Below are 20,042 nucleotides of genomic sequence, written 5' to 3' on the forward strand. Positions count from 1 at the left end.
TATGTCAAACTTTGGAAAACTGTTTAAATTGATGTCAAATTCATAATTTAAAATTTTTTGGGGGGGTTTCAAGTGGGGGGGGGGGGGAGGTGTAGTAAATAATATATGGTATATAAATGTTTTATTTTGAAAATCAATTAAAATTGGGGAAGGGGAAAGGGCTAGTTAACACCCGCTTCAGAGCTATTTTGCTCTGAAATCTAAGATTTTAAGAAAAAAAATTTCTTCTCTACTTTGTATTATCCCTTATTCCCTGGTCGTAACTAGAACTAGATACTAGATAATATTAATTCAAAGTCCAAAGTATATTTTCTAAAAAGTAGAAAATATAGATCAATTTAACCTAGAGCAATGTGCTCAAAATAAAGTATTAATAAAATATTTTGCCTGAAACGTTTCTGCCAATCAAAAGTAGTGAAACAAAAGTCAACCTTTATCTTAATAAAAGTAAATTTTTTGTTGCATATATTAAAGTAAAAGTGGATAGTAAATTAATCTTTCTCTAAATCTTTTGTTTGTGATTCTGTATTTAGTAGCATATAATAATAATGGAGAAAGGGCGTACATCCTTCTTCTTACCCCCAGCCTATAAATTGTTAGTTGGATAATATTAATTTGCAATTTAAAAATATTATTAATTTGCTCAAACCTATTTCTTGACCACTGAAAAATAACTTTGTTCGAGCTCCTGCGGTGGGCTCAAACCCTGCGGGGCCTTATTTCTACTTGATGCTTCTCCAGTTTGGCTTTACCTTAACCTAAAATACGATAAAAATATGTTTTTACAAAACTGCCAAAAAAACTATATAGATTTAAGTTATTGTTTAAATAAAACGAAAAAAATCTTCAAAAATGCTAAAATACTTTAAAATGAGTCCTTTTTCCTTATAAACTATTTGTTCCCCAAAATTTAATAACTTATCAGCGCACACTTTGCTCCCCTCCCCCCTCGCTCCCGGCCTATATAAAAGTGGCAAGGAGCGCACTCAAAGTCAGTCTAAATTTTGTAGTGAATGCGTCCAAGCGAACTTTTCTTTGTCGACAACAATTATACTTTTGATCGAGGCACGGGGTTCACATAGAGATTGTTGGTTTAGCCACTGTTTTTTGGCCAAAAAATGCTCTTTTTATCCTTTTTTTTCAAGGATTATATAACTATAAACATTGCCTAAATCTTCTTATAAAATTCTATAAATTTTATGGTTTCTTTAACTTTAGAATTATTAAACTAATTTCATGAATGGCTTCGAATCCATTTATTTACGTTCGATTAGAACCGGTTATTAGACATTTATTATTATTTTAACCGCGGAAAACTGTCTATGATACAATGCGATAAAGTATTAATCTAGTTCTTTGTGCAAATTTAAGTTGATTGTAACCTAACTGTAAATTTACAAGGATGACAACATCCATAAAAGCGAAGCTTTGAAATAGTAGGACAAATGAACATTAACACATATAGAGTGCCAGAACTGAAATAGCAGAATGTTAATGCATAATCCTTAACAAAATTATAAGTATATTTGTTGTAAAACTGCCTAAATATATGATACTGTTTAAGGACATACTTACATTTTTAGAACTTGATTATAGTGAAGCTTCGCTTATAATACATCATGTTTTAAATGAACGTACGGACTTTCTGAACGATTATAGAGTGGCTGCGCTTTATAATTACTGTTATAGGAATCATCATGCAAAGTTTGAAATCGATAAGACAATTCAAACCTGTTTAAATTAACGAAAAGAGCTATCCGTTGCGGACCGACCGACCCTAATTATAGAAAAGCTTCTCTTTTACAAATAAGTCTAAACCAAAATCCTAAGTGACCCACAAATACAAATGTAGATGCAGAGAGGAGAATGAAACTTATCAATGTTCAAGATCATTCAGTTAATCAGAGCATCATTCTAAGAAATAAATCCGCCTGTTTCTCTAGATACACATTTGATCCAAGCTTCTACAGATACTACTACTTCTGGCTGGCCTAGACATACAAAATATCTATTTCTCGGACATATTTAACAGTGTTCATAAAAGAAATTGCGCAACTGACACTTTTTGGCGGCAAATTAGTAGAAACAAAGGAGAAAAAAATCCAAGATGGCGTCCACCATTTTGAAGCGGTCACTTGCTGATGTTCTGATTAAGACGAATAAAATTGATCATGCTGTTAAGTTTGCCAGGTCGGGTACTTTGATCCCTTTATTACAGGAAAAGACAATGGACGAAAATTTGCATTCCCCACAATTAGGAGAAACAAAAGTCACCTTATCATAGATTAAAACTATTGGTTGGAAAATTCAGATACTCAACCAACTAATCCGTTTTATTAATCTAAAACTAGATTTTTTTATATTTTTTTCTCTGTTCAGGAAGAGTTGTAAGACCCCTGACCCCGCGCTGGCCGGAGTGTATCCCGTGGTCCCGCTAAGGATTGTAAACCAGCCATCGCCGTTCGCGCGCCAGGCGCAGACCTCGGCCAAGGCGCGGTTCCTGGCCTCCCGCCCGCCCAAGTGTATGCTGGCTAAGCGCTGGTGCAGCACTGCCGCCAGGTAAAATAGAATAGTTATTAATCGTAATATGAACAGCTTTCCGCGGATATTATAATGAAAAATTATAAGATTAATAACAATTTTGCTAGCTCCGAAGGGCCGAAGGCACTTGCTAACAAATCTGGTATTAATTTAATGATTTTTTATTTTAATTTTCGTGGAAGATACACGGGTAGCTCAGCTTGCGAATTAGAAAAGAGTTTTGATAGGTCTTAGAATAGATTTACTCCCCCTACTTTAAACACAGAGTCCATAGGTGGTATTTTGGGGGAGGGCAAGGGTCTTTGGCTACCGCTAGTTGAGATATATAAAAAAGTAGGTTGCCTGTAAAACCTTAAATATTGAAGTAAGATATAAAGATAGATTGATGAATGAATGAATAGTTATTTATCGCACTGTATTATAGACAGCTTTCCGCAGATATTACAATTAAAGATTATAAACAAGTTTTTAGCTTGGAGGGACCGAAGCCCCGGGCTCACAAAACTGGTTTTAATTTAATGATTTTAATTTTAAGATAATTGTCTTAAATACGATGCTATACAAGATTTTTCTGTATTGCTGAGAACCGGTTCTAATCCAACGGATATTAATCGGTTTCATCGCCATATTGGAAAACAAATATACGTGATATTTTAAAATATAGCTATAACAAGTTAGATAATTTGAAACTTAACATGAATATAAGATAATCAGAAGATAATAAGTAATAAGTAAAGATAAACACTATTTTATAAACTACTTTGTAAATATTCATTAAAAATGATAAATGCTCTGTTAGAAATTACATCCGTGAAAACAATGAATACGTACTTTATAAATAAACAAGGATGACAACATACATAAATGGCGAAATTTCTTGGATGTAAAAATGGTCATTGGTATAAAAAGAAATATATAAAGAACGTGTCCTAACTTGTAATTTAAAAAAAAACAGTTAGTCGGTGCTTTTAGTAAGTAGTAGATGTAAAATGATCCATAGAATTTAGAATCGTTTTTTGTAGACCTCTTATTTTTGAAGTAATTTAAGTTTTAAAAAAAATAAGTTGGTTTTAAGGTACTTAAACGCAACAAAAAAAGATGGAAATTGCTATTTTGAAAAAAATAGTAAGATCTTTAATTTGACAGTGACACCTTACTTTTTGAATTCTGTTGAAAAATCTATTTTGTTGAAGCCCGGTGAATCAAAACTTTGAACTTTAGAAGCTTGTCACGAATGGTTTTAAAAATCACAAAATTTAGGACACGTTTAAGACAAACCTAAATTTCTCAAGGGGGGGGGGGGGGTCCTATGGTACAAGTTTGGGTTCGAGAGACAATTCCAAAATTGCACTAACTTTACCGATAATCAAAAGAATGATTTTTTTTCAATTAGTGGCGGAATAATTTTCTTTCGACTATATTCTTTTTTAAAAAAATCATATGTATATTAGGTCAGAAATGTGAACGAGAATTTGCGCAATTTTAGAGCGAATGGGAACTTGAATTTTTTTCATGTGTTTATTTATTATAAATTTTGTTCCATTGTAATTTTTATTTTTGTACCATATGAGTAAATATATAATCAAAATTATTACGTTTTTTTTTATTTTCTTTGTTTAAAACAGCTAAGCTACTCCATAATTGTCGGAACGGTATTTTCTCGGCTACTATTTAAGATAGAATGCTGAAAGTTACCCCTTGCCAAAAACATCCAGGAATCTACTTATTTGTTCTGTCAGTTTGGTTGGTCACGATTTTAAAGACATTTATTTAAATGTAAAGGTTTCGTGATTTATTTATTTAATAATTCCCTTTTTCTTCTCTCTTTTTATTATGACTATTGAGCATTTGCTCCATAACTTACTTTGTCTGTCTGGCCATTCATTATTTTTTTTCGATTTTTATGGATGTTGTCATCCTTGTTTTTATATATTTCTAAAGCCCAGCTACTCTATAAGTCTGTTAGACTCTGCATTGCATAATTTAATGGCCAATAGCTATTATCTCAGATAGACGACAGAAATTTTCAGTGATGATTTTGTTGACCTATAATTCACATTCGGTCTTTCATTGAACTTGGTTGGTTAGCTGATTAAGTTAAGTGTCCAAACGTTTCAACAACTCATTGAAATCTATGGAAGGGGTAATTTTGAGTATCATCAATGTATCAATAAATACATCAATTTATCGGCCTTTGTCTTATTCATTTAGATCCCTGGAGAGATTGTGTTTTATTTTCTTGCTGCTATTAAATATACTAGCGGATTCGTCCCTAGTCTCTAGGGGCTTGCCCAAGAGGTAATTAAAAAAAATAAGTACTCCTGGTGCTGCGATCACTAATTTAAATTAACTGCCTAAAAAAATGTGGGAGGATTTTTATTGTTTTTGGGGAGGTTGGGGGTGTCCCACCCCCCAAGAAAATAGCCAAAACCACCACAGGACCAGTAATTATATTCCCTAAAGAGTAGAATCCAATCGGTATAGTGGTTACCGAGATCTTAAGGGACGGACAGACATCAAGCTACTTTGTATTATAGAAGATATGCAACTGTCATTTCACTACATACATAACTCACTTTGTCCGTTTTTCCATCTGTTACTTATTATGCTTTGCTACTAGATAGAAAGATTGGAAAGAATAGTTATTTCTCGCATCGTATTATAAACAGCTTTCCGCGGATATAGAATGTACAATTATAAGATTGAAACCAGTTTTTTTAGCCCCGAGGTGCCGAATGCACTGGCTAAAACATTTGTTTTAATCTTATGATTGTACATTTTTTTATTCGTAGAAAGCTGGATATAATTCGATGCTAGACATAGTTTTTCCGTACGGATGAGAACCGGTTCTAATCCACCGGATTCGAGTGAATACGAGAAAAGTTTTTATTCCTGCTGTGTTACTAGAATTGTTGTAAATTATCATTTTCAAAACATTTTAGAGATTCAAAAAAATATTTCAGTTTTTAAAGCAAATCATATTCTTATGTTTATTTGTCTGTTGAGATATCGCTTACCACTGAACCAATAGTTGATTTTTACATTTTAAATAAGTATTTTAAATGCTTTTGTCGTACTATGTTTAGCCCCAAGAACCTCTAAAACAATGGTCTTCAAAAAAGTTTGTGTGATTTTAATTTGGCATATCAATATATTACTAATTGGATAATCTAATCAAGCGTTACTCGCAGCGGACTAAAATAACTATACCCACCATCCCCTCCACTTATGCTGGATGAACGAACTGAACATTAATTGAAGTCCATGTTAGCAACCTAAATTAATGAAAAATTTTCCCCTCATTAATTCATTTGGGCCCGGGGGGTTAAAATTACTTAACCAAATGGGTTCTCCATAAGAAGCTTTATATTACTTTTCGGATAATTTCAGATTATTTTATCTTTAAATAGTTTTGGGCTCTTTACTTTCTTACCCTAGCCTACTTAGAAACTAGGGTCGAAGCCTCTTTTATTTTATATGTCAGAGACTTAGAACAATCAAAAAAATTTAACTGGGGTGGAGAAAGATAAAAAAACCAGAGAGAGAGAGGGGACAATGGGCATTTCATTACATTAGTCCCCAAAGTTTTAGTATAACGTTTTCTTTTTCGTTGGCTTAAAAAACTTTGGAGACTTTTACTGAATTTTGATTTTGGTTGGTTTATTTGATTGTTCAAACGTTTCAACCACTAATCCTAAAATACAGAAGGGGTAATTTATCTGTTATCATTGGCCATGTACATAAATTTATCGGAATTGTCTTATCCCTTTAGCTCCATGACAAATAATAAAATAAATCCTTCTTATCATTGTGCACAAGTATGTTGAAGTAACCGGCTAAATCTGGATTTGTTGCTAGGCTACCATCCCCTGGTAAAAAAAAATTTCATAGTGTACTATGGGCCGGTCAATAGTATTTTATAAAACCGTAAATATTTCACTTTAGCATATTATTTATCTAGCGGTTGCACCTCTATTATCTAGGGAAGCAGGGAATTCAAATAGCCTTAAACCATCCCAAGATATAAATTTATATATAAAATTGCTTAAAACCATTCCGTCTCTACTTTAAATTTATCTAGTTGCTACGTCCTTATCATTTAAAGGGGGGGGGGGGTATTTAAACAGACTAGAATTTGTAAACAAAATGGCCTAAAACCATCGTTAGACTTTAATTTGTAAACAAAATAGCCAGAGGCATCCTAATAATTAAATTAAGAAATGAATTAGCCTAAAATAATCATGGAACCTTGACACCCCCTTAAAATTTAAATTGTTAAAGCCTGCCTTTTTCACCCCCCCCCCAAAAAAAAAAGTGAATTACTATGCACGCCACTGGTCTAAAGTTTATTGGGCTTTAGAATGGGGGAAGGCATTTTTCGGGAGTGTTGACACCCCCATACGCACGTTCATGGCTTAAACCACACGTACAAATATCTATGAGCTCAACCGTGTTCAAATAAATTCCATGCTATTATTTTTTTTATCAATTTTGAATAAACACTCTCCAAATGGGTAACATTTAGAAAACTAAAACTCGTTTTGAAATTTTATTTTAGTTGTCTAGAAAATCTTGAAGTGATAACATCTGATAAAAGTTATAGATAAATAAGATGAGACATCTCAATCGTTTGGGTCTGGTTCAGCGGTATATTAAGAATGCTGCCAGCTCTTGTATTTCAAATCAGAATTCCAGCTGCTTTATTAAACGCAATACTGGATCTTTATATAATAGCACATGGTAAGTTATTATTGTTTAAAGTATTTTCATAAATTTTGCTATTTTGATTCTTAGATTTCCTATTATATTTTAAATTATTATAAACTTTGATTAAAGTAAAATGTTTGATAGTTTTTACATTGATAACAATTTATGGTGTCATCACTGAAACCTAATTTTGAAAACTAGAATTCCTTCTTAATCTTGATTTAAAGAAAAAATATATTTTTAGTCCCTGCGAGGGGCTTTAACCTTAGTAATGTGGTAATACGACACCCATACGGACAGGCCCAATACAGAGTTGCTTCGCTGTGACTTATGATAACAAACCCACCGCACTAATCCTATTATATCACTATCCATCTCATGACCGCTGCTAACCCCGCACCCGGCGGTCAAACTAAGCCTGCCTAAATGTGGGGAGGGGACTTGAACATGCAATTATCACGAGTCCATCATGCACTTATATAATCGGGAGGCACTGCCTCCCCTTTTACCACCGCTGCCCCCACAGCCTGTCTACCGTCGGGCGCTAAGCCCTAGCGCCCCACACCCCCTTCAAACCTAACTATTGTCATATTTTTGTTGTATATATATAGTAAACATAACTTGTAAATATTATTCAGTTTAAATATATAATTCTGTATGATTGAATCTTGCTTGTTTGTTTGGTAGAATACTTAAAGGCTAGGGCCCGTTGAATCCGAACTCGTTACCCCGTGGGCCGAGTACGCTCGGCTTACCAGAACTTGGTGTCAGCGTGTTTCAATCGAGCCTTACAGAACTAGCCTATTCTACCTCTGATTGGACCCTTTGGCAAGTAAGGGGACAATCAGCCGCCAACTGAGAAGCCAACTGACCCGTGAGACGGCCTTTTTAGGTCGAATTTCCATCATTTTGAACGCAATATGTGGGCCTCTGGCCTACGGCAAGCAGATTTAGCCTGCTAAAAGCGCCAGTTAAGACGCTTTGTCCGTGTCGTGTAGGAGTAGCGCTAGGTGCGCAGCCACGGCAACCGGATAATTTAGCTCAGACGGCTACAAAACTGAGTCTAAATTGGCAAGTGTAGCTGGGACAAGCCCCAGGACACCCAGGCCAAACCTACGAGACAGACAGCTGTGTGCTGGTCTCCCTAAGAAGGCAATGTGTGGCTGCGAAGCTTCAGCACACAAGTAAGCCCTACCACTGCGACGGATAGCAGATTTTGAGCCACAGGCACGGCAGGACGGGACATTCCCTGCCGCTGTCTCCCAGGATTCGAACCCGAGGCGCTGTAGGACGGGCCATTCCCTGCCGCCATTTGTCGGGATTCGAACCAGCGGCGCTGTAGGACGGGTCATTCCCTACCGCCGTCACCCCTCTGAACCTTGCAGGACGGACATTCCCTGCTGCCAGTGCTTCCAGAATCACACCTAGAGCTCCTAGTGATAACAACACATCATTGTGTATAAAAAAGTCAACCAAGTGATAAAAATAAATATAAAATTGTTGACCAAGTGATAATTAATAAGCTCTAGTGATTCGAAGCTACAGTCTAAGCCACCATGGTAAGCGATACCACCATAGCTGCGGTGCGGCCACCACCAAAGTTTCTGCCAACCCCAGCCGAACGAGAGGCCCCCTTGTCTCAAGGGCAGGACCTCCACTTCCCCTGCCATATCAGGGTGAGGTTTCCTACTCCTGACCCTGCCCAGCATGTACAGGTTGATGCCATGGTTGATTCTGGCAACCGTGTACCAGGGTCTGCTGTAATTTCTGAGCACCTCATGCACGCAATGGGCGTGCAACGCATGTTGATTCCGGACAACACCCAGATCCTGACTGCTAATGAGGAAGGCCAGCCCCTCCAGGTAATTGGAAAATTAAAAGAGTTATATATGGCAGTTTCACACACTCTTATACTCCATCTATACCACGTGACTGTGGTCCGAAATCTCTCCCACCCTCTTAACTTGGGTGGGTATTTTCTCAAGGAGTTCGGAACTCGGCTCTGTTTCGACATGCAACCACCTTGCTTGTGGGCGCGTGGGGAGTTTATCCCACTCCGTGGCGTCCCCATTGACCGGGAGACAGCCGAGAGAGAGCTAAGCTATGAGGGGCCTCTGCCAGGCCCCCTGCCTGAGCAGCCGCGTGTGGTTGAGAAAGGCACACACTGGGTGGACGCTGAGCTCAACGCACACAAGGGCGCTAACCTGCTAGCCATGGGGTTGCCCCCAGTGCCCAAGGTGCCAAGGGAGAGCCTGCCAACAACGTTTCCTGAGATTGCCAGCCCTCCAGAACCAATCTTCTCCTCCGACATTTTTATCAACGGCCAGCCGTGTCCACCTGGCCCCCTCTACCTGGGACCTCCAGCCAGTCCACCAGCCAAGCCCGAGTCCAGACCCGTCAAGTCGCGGTCTGATGTACCCGGAGCCACACTCAACTCTCAGGCCCCAGCCTCTCCCGGCGCCGTGCCCGTCAAGTCGCGGCCGGACGCCCACGGAGCCAAAGCTGGACCCAGCATTTTGGCCTCTCCCAGCACCGAGCCCGTCAAATCGTGGCCGGACGCCCCCGGAGCCAAGCCTGGCTCCGACACGTCAGCCTCTCCAGAAGCCGAGCCCGTCAAGTCGCGGCCGGTGGGTCCCGGAGCCAAGGCTGACCCCTCACCAGCCACGTATAGGCTGAGCGCTGTCACTCCAACTGACGGTCAACCACCCCAGCTCCGCACAGCCAAGCGGGTGGTCCTGCCTGGCCGCGGGGTTATGGCAGTCCCTGTTGAGCTAGTAGGCCATCGCACCAAGGATGCCATTCAACTAGCTGCCCCAGAACAGAGGTTTGGGGAGGACCTTGTTATTCCAGAGGGCCTGTATGCCCACAGGCCTGGCTCTGCCACTGTGTTTAGAGTACTGGTGGTCAATGAGGGGGAGGTGCCCCTCTTGCTGGATGCTGGCCTCCCAGTGGCAGGGGAGCTGGTCAAACCTGACATTCTGGAAGTCTCTGATACGCCTCCCCCGCGTCTCCACTCGGTCCAAGAACCTGCTGAGCCCATAGACATGCAAGAGTTGTGGGAGGCCTTGGAGATGGAAGACAATGAGTTCCTACGCAAGGACCCCTTACTCAAGAAGGAGGTCTGGACTACGTTGTCAGAGTACAGGGACGTCTTCTCCAATTCTACCCCCGGCTGCACAGATGTGGTTGAATTGCAGCTGCGCCTCAAGCCAGGGACCCAGCCGATCCGCCAGAGATTTAGGGATCTGAACCCGCGGCAAGAGGCTGAACTGGAGAAACAACTGGACACTTGGCTGCAGGAAGGAGTCATAGAGCCGTCGGACTCCGCCTGGAGCAGCCCCTTGGTGCCCATCAAGAAGAAGGACGGGAGCACCCGCTGGGCCGTCGACTACCGGGCCCTCAACAAGTGTCTGGAGCTGGACAGCTACCCCCTGCCTAGGATCCAGCAATTGGTGGAACGAGCTGGCGGGCACCGTGTCTACAGTGCTCTAGACGCGGTGGCCGCATACTACACCATCCGTGTGTCTGAGGATAGCCGGCCCTGCACCGCCTTCACCACCCCCAGGGGCTTGTATCAATGGAAAAGGATGCCCTTTGGCCTGGCTACGGCACCGTCTGTCTATTCCAGGTTTATTGCAGGGGTCCTAAACCCACTAGGCACAGCCAACCTCCAGTCATACCTTGACGACGTCCTGACCTTCCACCAGGATACCTGGGCCCACCTGGCCAGGCTCCGAGAGGTCTTGGAAGCCCACCGCAGGGGAGGGATCCGCCTCAAGCCAGCCAAGACCAAGTTGTTCCGGTCCAAGGTGGATTATCTGGGTCACACCCTCAGCCGAGAGGGGATAGCCATGCAAGAGGACTATATTGACCGCATCTTGGACTGGCCAGCCCCTAGCACCCCCAAGGATTTGCTGGCGTTGCTGGGCTTCTTTGGATACTACCGCCTGTTCATCCCAGAGTATGCAGACCTCACATACGAGATGAATCGGCAGAAGACGGCCAAGGCCCTAACCTGGACGCCTGAGATGGAAGCCCAGCTGCTGCAACTCAAGGACAAGTTCCGACAGGCCCCCATCCGAGCGCCGCCCAGGTTTGATCTACCAGCAGTGTTCCAGCTCACCACAGATTTCAGCAGCCGCGCCATCTCTGCCATACTGAGTCAATGCCAGGAGGGCAAGGAGAGGCTGATTGCCGCCGTGGGGCGCAAGACAACCGACCCTGAGACGCGCTACCCGTCCTGGAAGGGAGAGATGGCCGCCATTATCTATGGGATCCGAAAATTCCACGGCATCTTGTCCTACCGCAGCTTCCAGATCAACACTGATTCCTCTGCCCTGCTACAGATGAAATCACTGAACACATCCACAGGGATGGTGGCCCGCTGGCAGGAGGAGCTAGCGGCCTTAGACTTTACCGTCTGCCACAGGCCTGGCACCCAGAATACCAACGCCGACGCCCTCAGCCGCCGGGAAGATGCCAACATGCCAACGGCTAGCGCCGAAGAATTAGCAGAGCAGGCTGAGTATATCCACAACCTGGCCCAGCTAGGGGAGCCCGCAGCTAGCCGGCCTCCTGCCGCCCGACTGGACTCAGCTAGAGTATTGGAAGCCCAGACACAGGACCCCCTCCTGCTCCGTGTCCGCCAATGGGTGGCTGATGGCAAGGCCCCAACCAAGGCTGAGCTGCGTGGCAAGGAACGAGACGAGCAGCAGTACGCCAGCCGTTTCTCAGCCCTGGGCCTTGACGAACATGGCTGCCTCACCACCACTGACCAGACTCTGACGGGAGAGAGGACAAGATACCTGCTGCCTTCGGCCCTCCAGCAGGATGCGTTCTTTCTAGCCCATGGGACCCCCATGGCTGGGCACTTTGGGATGGACGCAACTATCGCCCGCGTTGCCATGCACTTCTGGTGGCCCAACCTAGCCCGTGACGTCCGCCTGATGGTACAAACCTGCCCTGAGTGTGTCCAGAAAGTTACCAAGGAGAGGCTGAAGCAGGGGATCCACGTGCCCTCCCGCCAGGGGTATCCACAGCAAGTCCTATTCATCGACCTGGTGGGGCCACTGCCAGAGACTCCAGCTGGGAACCGCTACATCCTCACCTGCCAAGATGGATTTAGCCGGTTTGTCAGCCTCTACGCCATCCCCAACAAGCGCACCCTCACGGTGGCTGAAGCCCTGTTGCACCGCCACCTGGCCACGTTCGGATGCCCCCTGAAGATCCATTCCGACAATGGAATGGAATTTACCGGCCAGGTATTCCAGGAACTGGCCTCCCGGCTTGAGATTGGCCTGACACATCCACCACCCTACAATCCGCAGTCCAACCGAGTGGAGAGGTTTCATAGGACGCTCAACACAGGCATGCGCCTGTTCCTAGACAGAGACGATAACAACTGGGAGCCCCACCTGCCTGCCATCGCCTTTGCCTACAACACCAAGGCCTGTAGGTCCACTGGTGTGACCCCGTTCCTGGCCTTCTTTGGGAGAGAGGCCAAACTTCCGGTGGACATGGTGCTACGGCTGCCAGAGACCGAATATGCTTCAGTTCCAGCCAACGTCCAAGCTCTGTTGCAGCGCTACTATGCAGTTTATGATGCCATCCAGCAGAAGGAGGAGGGAGCCATCAGGAGGAGCGCGGCAGCTTACAAAGGCACGGCCAAGTATGAGGTTGGAGACTTGGTCTGGTACCTGGCCCCTCGCCTGGTGCCAGGAAAGGCAGCCAAGATTACCAAGAGATGGACTGGCCCCTGGAAAGTAGTGAGGAAAGCTACAGAAGTCCATTATGTCATCAAACCTGCCTCTCCAGTAGCCAGGATCTCAGAAGTTACCGCGCATGTAGGCCGACTGCGCAAATACACTGGAGATGTGACTGCCCACCAGATCCCAGAGGACATCCAAGTTGACGTGGACGGCGACGAGGATGCCACCGAGCTGCCAGTTGGAGCGGCGGCGCCCGCAGCTAGCAACCCAGGAGAGTTCCCAGTGCACCAGCCAGCCGCAGCCGCCCCACAGCCTAGCGGCCAAGATCGTGACCCAGTGGAGGAAAACCTGCAGGAGCAACCCAACGAACCACCGCCGCCGCCGCCTGCTCCAGAGCCACTCAGAGATGCCATCTGGAACCCTGACGCAGACATGGAGAACCTGCCAGCCAGCAGCGGACCTGTAGGAGAAGAGCCAGCCACTGCGATGGAAGAAGCCGCCCCAGAAGAAGAAGAAGAAGCCATGTGCCCCCTGCTGATGACAGCCATCCCCATCCGGGTAGGAGCTAGGAGGCCAAGCAACCTGAATCAAGCAGGCGCCCCCATGGAGTTCTATGCGCCCTTTGCCATCACCATTCCACCCTTAGGAACCACCAGAATCTGCCTAGGCCTCCGTGTCCAGTTACCAGCCGAGACAGAACTGATCCTGCAGACGAGGCAAAATTTCCAGCGGCGAGGCCTGGCCGTGGCCAACCCACGTCTAGAAGCCAACCAGGAGCTGACAATGCTGATCACCAACCACAGTCAGACCGAGCAACGAGTGTCCCGAGGAGCCTGTGTAGCCCGAGCTGTCCTCCATCGAGCTGTGCCCCAGGAACTGCCTGTCCGGCGCATGAGCCGGCTGTCGTATCCCCAGGTTCAAGGCCTGGTGTCTCAAGAGCCACGCAACCCTTGAAGGGGAGGTTGTGGTAATACGACACCCATACGGACAGGCCCAATACAGAGTTGCTTCGCTGTGACTTATGATAACAAACCCACCGCACTAATCCTATTATATCACTATCCATCTCATGACCGCTGCTAACCCCGCACCCGGCGGTCAAACTAAGCCTGCCTAAATGTGGGGAGGGGACTTGAACATGCAATTATCACGAGTCCATCATGCACTTATATAATCGGGAGGCACTGCCTCCCCTTTTACCACCGCTGCCCCCACAGCCTGTCTACCGTCGGGCGCTAAGCCCTAGCGCCCCACACCCCCTTCAAACCTAACTATTGTCATATTTTTGTTGTATATATATAGTAAACATAACTTGTAAATATTATTCAGTTTAAATATATAATTCTGTATGATTGAATCCTGCTTGTTTGTTTGGTAGAATACTTAAAGGCTAGGGCCCGTTGAATCCGAACTCGTTACCCCGTGGGCCGAGTACGCTCGGCTTACCAGAGTAAGCCTATCTCTACGGAGTACCAAGCATTTTTACCTTTACCTATCCTAATCTTAAATAAAATATGCATTAATATATTTTTCTCTCTAAAAGTTTTGATTGTGGTCCAGTAAATCTTTTAGGAAAATCGCACATTTTTTTTTCACTTTTAGTGTAACTAAACTTTTTTTTAATGTAAACTTGAATAAGCTGTTTTCTGCGATTTATTGACATGTTTATAATGTTATTTTATTTTAAACTTGTTTTTGTTTCTTATCTTTTATACTTACTAGCGGCTACACCACTAGCATCTTTGGGCTCTATGATAAAAAGGGTTGGAAAAGCAGAAACATAGCTTAATACCGCCTTAAATGGAAACTCCAATCGGTTCAGTTGTTATTAAAATCTTAAGCTACAGACAAAAAAAAACTAACTACTTCATATAATAGGATATATTTATTTTTAATTAAAAATTTGAGTATTCAATATTCATATGATAGTATTGCACTAAAACGTGTTTTCGGTGCACGTTTTAAGTACATGTTCCCTAATGGAAAAATACAATTTAAAATAGAAAGATACAGAATTTCAGGGTTAAAAAACTTAGTGTACTCTTTACAATTTTAGTTTGTACTTTTCACTCTTATCAAATTTACAAATGTCATGGGGTCTGAGTAAATAAGTCTTATATATAAATTTGTGTTTGTCAGTTAAGATCTTGTAAACGGTTGGTATTTTAGTTAGGGTTAGGTTATTTGGTGGATAGGAGTGGGGGTGGTACCCACCCCCCTCAGTTAAGAAAAAGCACCCCCCCCCCTAAAAAAAAAATAGCTTCCTAAATTCCTTCTATATGCGAAGTCCTTGTAGGCTAGGAACGTAGTTACTAGCTAAATACTTAAAATACGAAAATTACTCTAAATGAATTGATTTTAAAACATAAAGTTAAAGAGACTTTAACGCGTGGTGATAAGGCCCGAAACTATCTTTAATACCTAATTAATTTGTACTATGATTGTACTTTAATTAAATCATTTTATTGGTAACTCCTCTTTTTTTATGGGGAAGGTTTAATTAAAGCCCTCAGCCCCCCACCCCCAAATAACAAACGATCCATCCATTTAATATAAAAGAATTTCAGACATTTTTTGAGTTAGTCTATTATTAGACATTTAGGATTTACTCATTTTGATTATTAATTTGATAGAATAAACCATGGTTGGACAAACGCACAAAGTTAGTTTTATAAATGGATATAGTATATGCGAAGGTATAATGACGCGGCAAAAATTGTTCTCTATTTAGCTTGCTAACATTGACATCCTTTATTGGTCAGTTTATTTATCCAGTAGGATGGGGTAAAGGGGATGGATGGGGGGGGGGGGGGGTCGTTATTTAAGCTAGCTACAAGTTTCACGTTATTAGAGAACATGATAATCTGTTTTAATATCCAAGTAATAATAAATCCATACAGACACACAGACAAACAAACATCCTGTTACTTTAGTATAAGGATTGTTAAGTAACTGTTTAAAGTGCCCAGCAAAATGGGAAAGATGTCACTGGACACTGATTTTGGTAGGCCAAAAGCTGTGACATCTATCCCCATTTTCCTAGGGCACTAAATACAGCTACAATTGTCAATTTTTTTATTAAATTAATTTTTTTGCTGTTTAGGAGATTTTCTGGAACAAGTAACACAGTGAGGGGAGCAGGACTCAACCAATCCAGTTCTCTTTCTCAGGTAAAATATTAGCGCAGCTACTCTTTATCTGGTTCCAGGTCCGGATGTACGTCCCAACATAAAATTATTGTAGGTTACAAGGTTTCGTGATTTTTAAAAATTAGGTTTATTTACTTTTTTAGTTGTGCTATATTTTCTTAATTTTACCAACTTCTTATTTCAAAAATAAATGTTTTTTAAATTTAGTTCATTCAAAATACTTTCCTTTTCTTGAGTTATTTTTAACAATTATTGTTTTTTATTTTCTGATCTATTTTTAGTAAAATTACTTTGTCTATTTGCTTTTTAAAAATTTCTGTCTTTTTTTTTTTGTCTTCCTCTCTCTCTTTACATGATAATTCCTGGAATAGTTAGGCATAATCTAAGAAGCGTAGCAAATCTATAATTATTACCTGAAAGTCTGTACGTCTACTTTAAAAATAATAAGTTTTAAATTCATTAAACCCATTATTTTAGTAAATTTGAAGCAGATTTACAAAGAATTTGTTAAAAAAAACTGTTAATTAGTTATTATTTATTTTTGTAATGTCCGGTTGTCTTGACATCTAATTTATTCAGCTTCGTTTTATTGTCATTAATTTGAAATATAATCCTGAATCATCATTAAAAATTGACTTGGTTAGTTGTCATAAAACTATATTTATATCTAATCTAAAATTAACCTTCATTACAAACTTTGAAGGAAAACTATTAATATTAAATTAGTTATATTATTAATATTTTTATATTTTATGTACAGGAATTATTAAAATTAAATATTTAGATTATCCTATATTTGTTTCTAATTATTTTATTCTAAAAAAAACTATAATGATAATTTTGATCTAAAAGCTAAGCTTTTTTTCATCTGTTCTGACTTTTTAGAAATGTTCTATTGATTTCAAACTGTGCATAGTTCCCGTATCAGTTTTATAAAGTTTAAAAAGCATAGCAACTCTATATTCTATACAAAAATATTTAAATGTTTTAGAATTAAATATTACATAATTTTCATATTAACATGATTTTGAAATTGTAAATCTTGGAACGATTAGGCACCATATTATAAGCATAGCTTTTTTTTAATGAAGTCTGATTGGTTGACCTAGCGGTTATGGATGTTGTCATCCTTGTTAAATCAGTAAACATATAGATATATGTATCTTGATTTCTAATGTATTTTTTATTACTTGGATCTTACACCAGATTTTCATGTTCTGGTATAAAGTGAACTCTGTAGCGAGCTAAGACAACTATGTCTCTTATCCCCCCATTTACTCCATCCCCTCCCCTTCTACTGGATAAACCAATAAATGCAAGGGGATATAGCAACCTAAATTGACGACAATTTTTGTTCATAATATCCACGTATATTTCATATCCAGTTAAGTAGCACCATGTTTCTATTATAGAAGTTCCATCTCCACTCTAGCGTTATGGACGGACGGACGAACAAAGTAAGTTATAGACTAGATTCTTAATATCTTATCTTTATAAGCAGCTGAGAAAATCATTAACTAAACAGTTGTATGACATACGGATATTTTAAATTTTAGACAAGTTTTACTTTTTAACTAATATTTAATATTACTTACTTGAAGTTTCCATAAAAAAATAATATCTTTTTCATAAGAATCTCTTATTGCAAAATTGAAGTGCTTTTAAGAAGACTCTTCATTGTTTTAAAGGATTGTTTTATATGAAAATTATTAATTTATCATGTATTTTTTTTCTATATTATCTCCTTTTATCATTTCTATCTCGCCTAAAGCGATGCTTTTTAACACAAATAGGGTCTGGTTCTTAGAATATTAATATTGATATTGCAGTCATTTTTTGTTAGCCCACTGTTTGTTAGTTTCATTTCTTTAGAATCGCTTTTTTGGATGTTATACTTGTTTTTTTTTCATTTATCATTCATACAAAATAAGACATACACTTAAAGACTTCCCTATAGAGCACAATTTAATTGAACCAGCAATTTCTGAGATATTTTGATTCAACCTTAATGTTCTACATGTAAAAGATCAAATTTGTTTAGGCTCTGTTCCAATATTCTGGAAATGAGAGGCACGCTAGCCCCTTCCTGACCCGGGAGGAGTTGAAGACCGCCAAGCGGGTGGTGATCAAGCTGGGCTCTGCTGTCGTCACCAGGGAGGATGGACAGGGACTTGCACTGGGCCGTCTTGCTGCCATTATTGAACAGGTACGAATAGATGCATTAAAAGCAGGGTAGGAGAGTTCCGAAATTTCTGTAATCTTGCCGTTCATTGTGCACTTGATTGGTTGATACAACCTAGAAGTGCCCTAACTTACTAAGTAATAATTTAAAATCTTCAGAAGGGATAGTTTTGTTTATCATCATTGGAGATGTCTATAACTTGATGGTCCATTGTCTTTTCATTTAAGATCCCTGGATATCAATGTAATTCTCAGTTCAAAGTCCCCCTCCACCCTGATATAATTGATATAAGTATACATATATGTAGAACCAAATAAACTAGGATGACAACATCCATAAAAGCGAAGCACTAAAACGGTGGTAGGACAAACTGACATTTACACATTTATAGTGTCAGAATATAAATGTATAAGAGTCGAAGCAAAATTGTAAGTAAATTTGTTGAAAAACAGCTTGATACAGAATAATGTTTATGGACATACTTACATTTTTAGGACTTTATCATAGAGTTACTTCGCTTATAATATTGTTCTTTGACTTAATTGTGTATACCAAAAATCAGATCAATCGGATTATTAGATCACATACAAAATTAGTTGTTAAAAAATCAAAAAAATCACTATGTTTAAAATGAACGTACGGAATTCTGGTAATGATTATGGAGTTGCTACGTTTCTGAATGGTACCTAACTACCATAGGAATCAACATGCAAAGTTTAAAATCGATAGGATAAATCTAACATGCCTAAATTAACGAAAAAAGCTATTCGTTCCGGACGGACGTACGGACGGACCAAGCCTAATTATAGAAAAGCTTCGCTTTCCAAAACTCATTCCCTAAATGCACGTAAAATGTAATACTCTAAATAAACAGCTTTCAATTTCAATATTAGCTGTCAGACAATAACATACCCAAATATTTATTATTTATTGTATTTCATAGAAAATTTTGAAATTCATTTCTTTTTTCCCATCATGAATCATTATTGAAATATAAAACATTTGATTGTAATTTTTGGTTAGTTAGTAGTTTTAAAAAGATTTTACCTTAAATTTTAATTCTTTATTTTTAAAATTAATTCATTTTATAATCGAAGCAAATCTTTGACATTTATATGCTTGTCCATAGAGTCAGCGGATTTTTTGTGTTAAGAATACCCTAGCCTTTCCAATTCAAAATACAAAGAAATTGATCTGTTCGTTTGTCTGTCAGGCTCTTAGGAAATTTAATTTACCGTTAAAATATTTAGACAACTGATATTTAGAAAATCAAAGAGTATCCACTCTATAACTTACTTTGTCCGCCAGTATATCTGCAACTTTATGTTACTGACAAATAAATAAATACCGTGTGTCCTAAAATATTTGTTGAGCTTCGCTACTTATATTAATGTTGTTATCCTTGTTTTTCTGTATTGTTTTTCTACGAATACTTATCCCTTTAAAATTCTTATGTATTTTCTTATAGCGATTAAAAGATGATAGGCAGCTTAATATTATTTTTAACCCTAATTAGAAGAGCATCAGCTCATAAGTACTTTTTACATCTAACTCATTAGAATTTTAAGATCTTAGTTATCTAAAATTTTCTTTTTATATACTTCTAAAAGATTATAAAGAATAGAATATTTTTTTATTTTCGTTTGTGTTTTAGATGTACTATTTTATGTTTTTTTAATTAATGAATTCCATGAAAATCTTCTTTAAAATTTAATGCTTAACATTTTTAGAATTCTTAGTTCTATTTAAAACCTT

The 20,042-nt window shown here is 40.0% G+C and overlaps 1 protein-coding gene across 9 annotated transcripts in view; it reads left to right on the forward strand.

The window, feature by feature from the left end:
• Positions 1 to 20,042, forward strand: part of P5CS (Delta[1]-pyrroline-5-carboxylate synthase) — a 78,659-nt gene that overhangs the window by 31,164 nt on the left and 27,453 nt on the right. For 2 of the 9 annotated variants that reach the window (XM_080175352.1, XM_080175358.1), the window contains exons 1-5: positions 1,853 to 2,190; positions 2,380 to 2,559; positions 16,060 to 16,126; positions 17,518 to 17,562; positions 18,147 to 18,311. In XM_080175352.1, coding sequence (XP_080031478.1) covers positions 2,108 to 2,190; positions 2,380 to 2,559; positions 16,060 to 16,126; positions 17,518 to 17,562; positions 18,147 to 18,311 — 540 coding nt within the window. In that variant the 5' untranslated portion in view covers positions 1,853 to 2,107. Of the gene's footprint in view, positions 1 to 1,852; positions 2,191 to 2,379; positions 2,560 to 7,079; positions 7,282 to 16,059; positions 16,127 to 17,517; positions 17,563 to 18,146; positions 18,312 to 20,042 lie in introns of those variants that run through there. The other 7 variants (XM_080175353.1, XM_080175359.1, XM_080175355.1 and 4 more) reach the window with 5 other exon arrangements.

This window comes from Acartia tonsa, chromosome 10, assembly GCF_053477335.1.
Source record: "Acartia tonsa isolate MP-2025a chromosome 10, ASM5347733v1, whole genome shotgun sequence".
NCBI lineage: Eukaryota > Metazoa > Arthropoda > Copepoda > Calanoida > Acartiidae > Acartia > Acartia tonsa.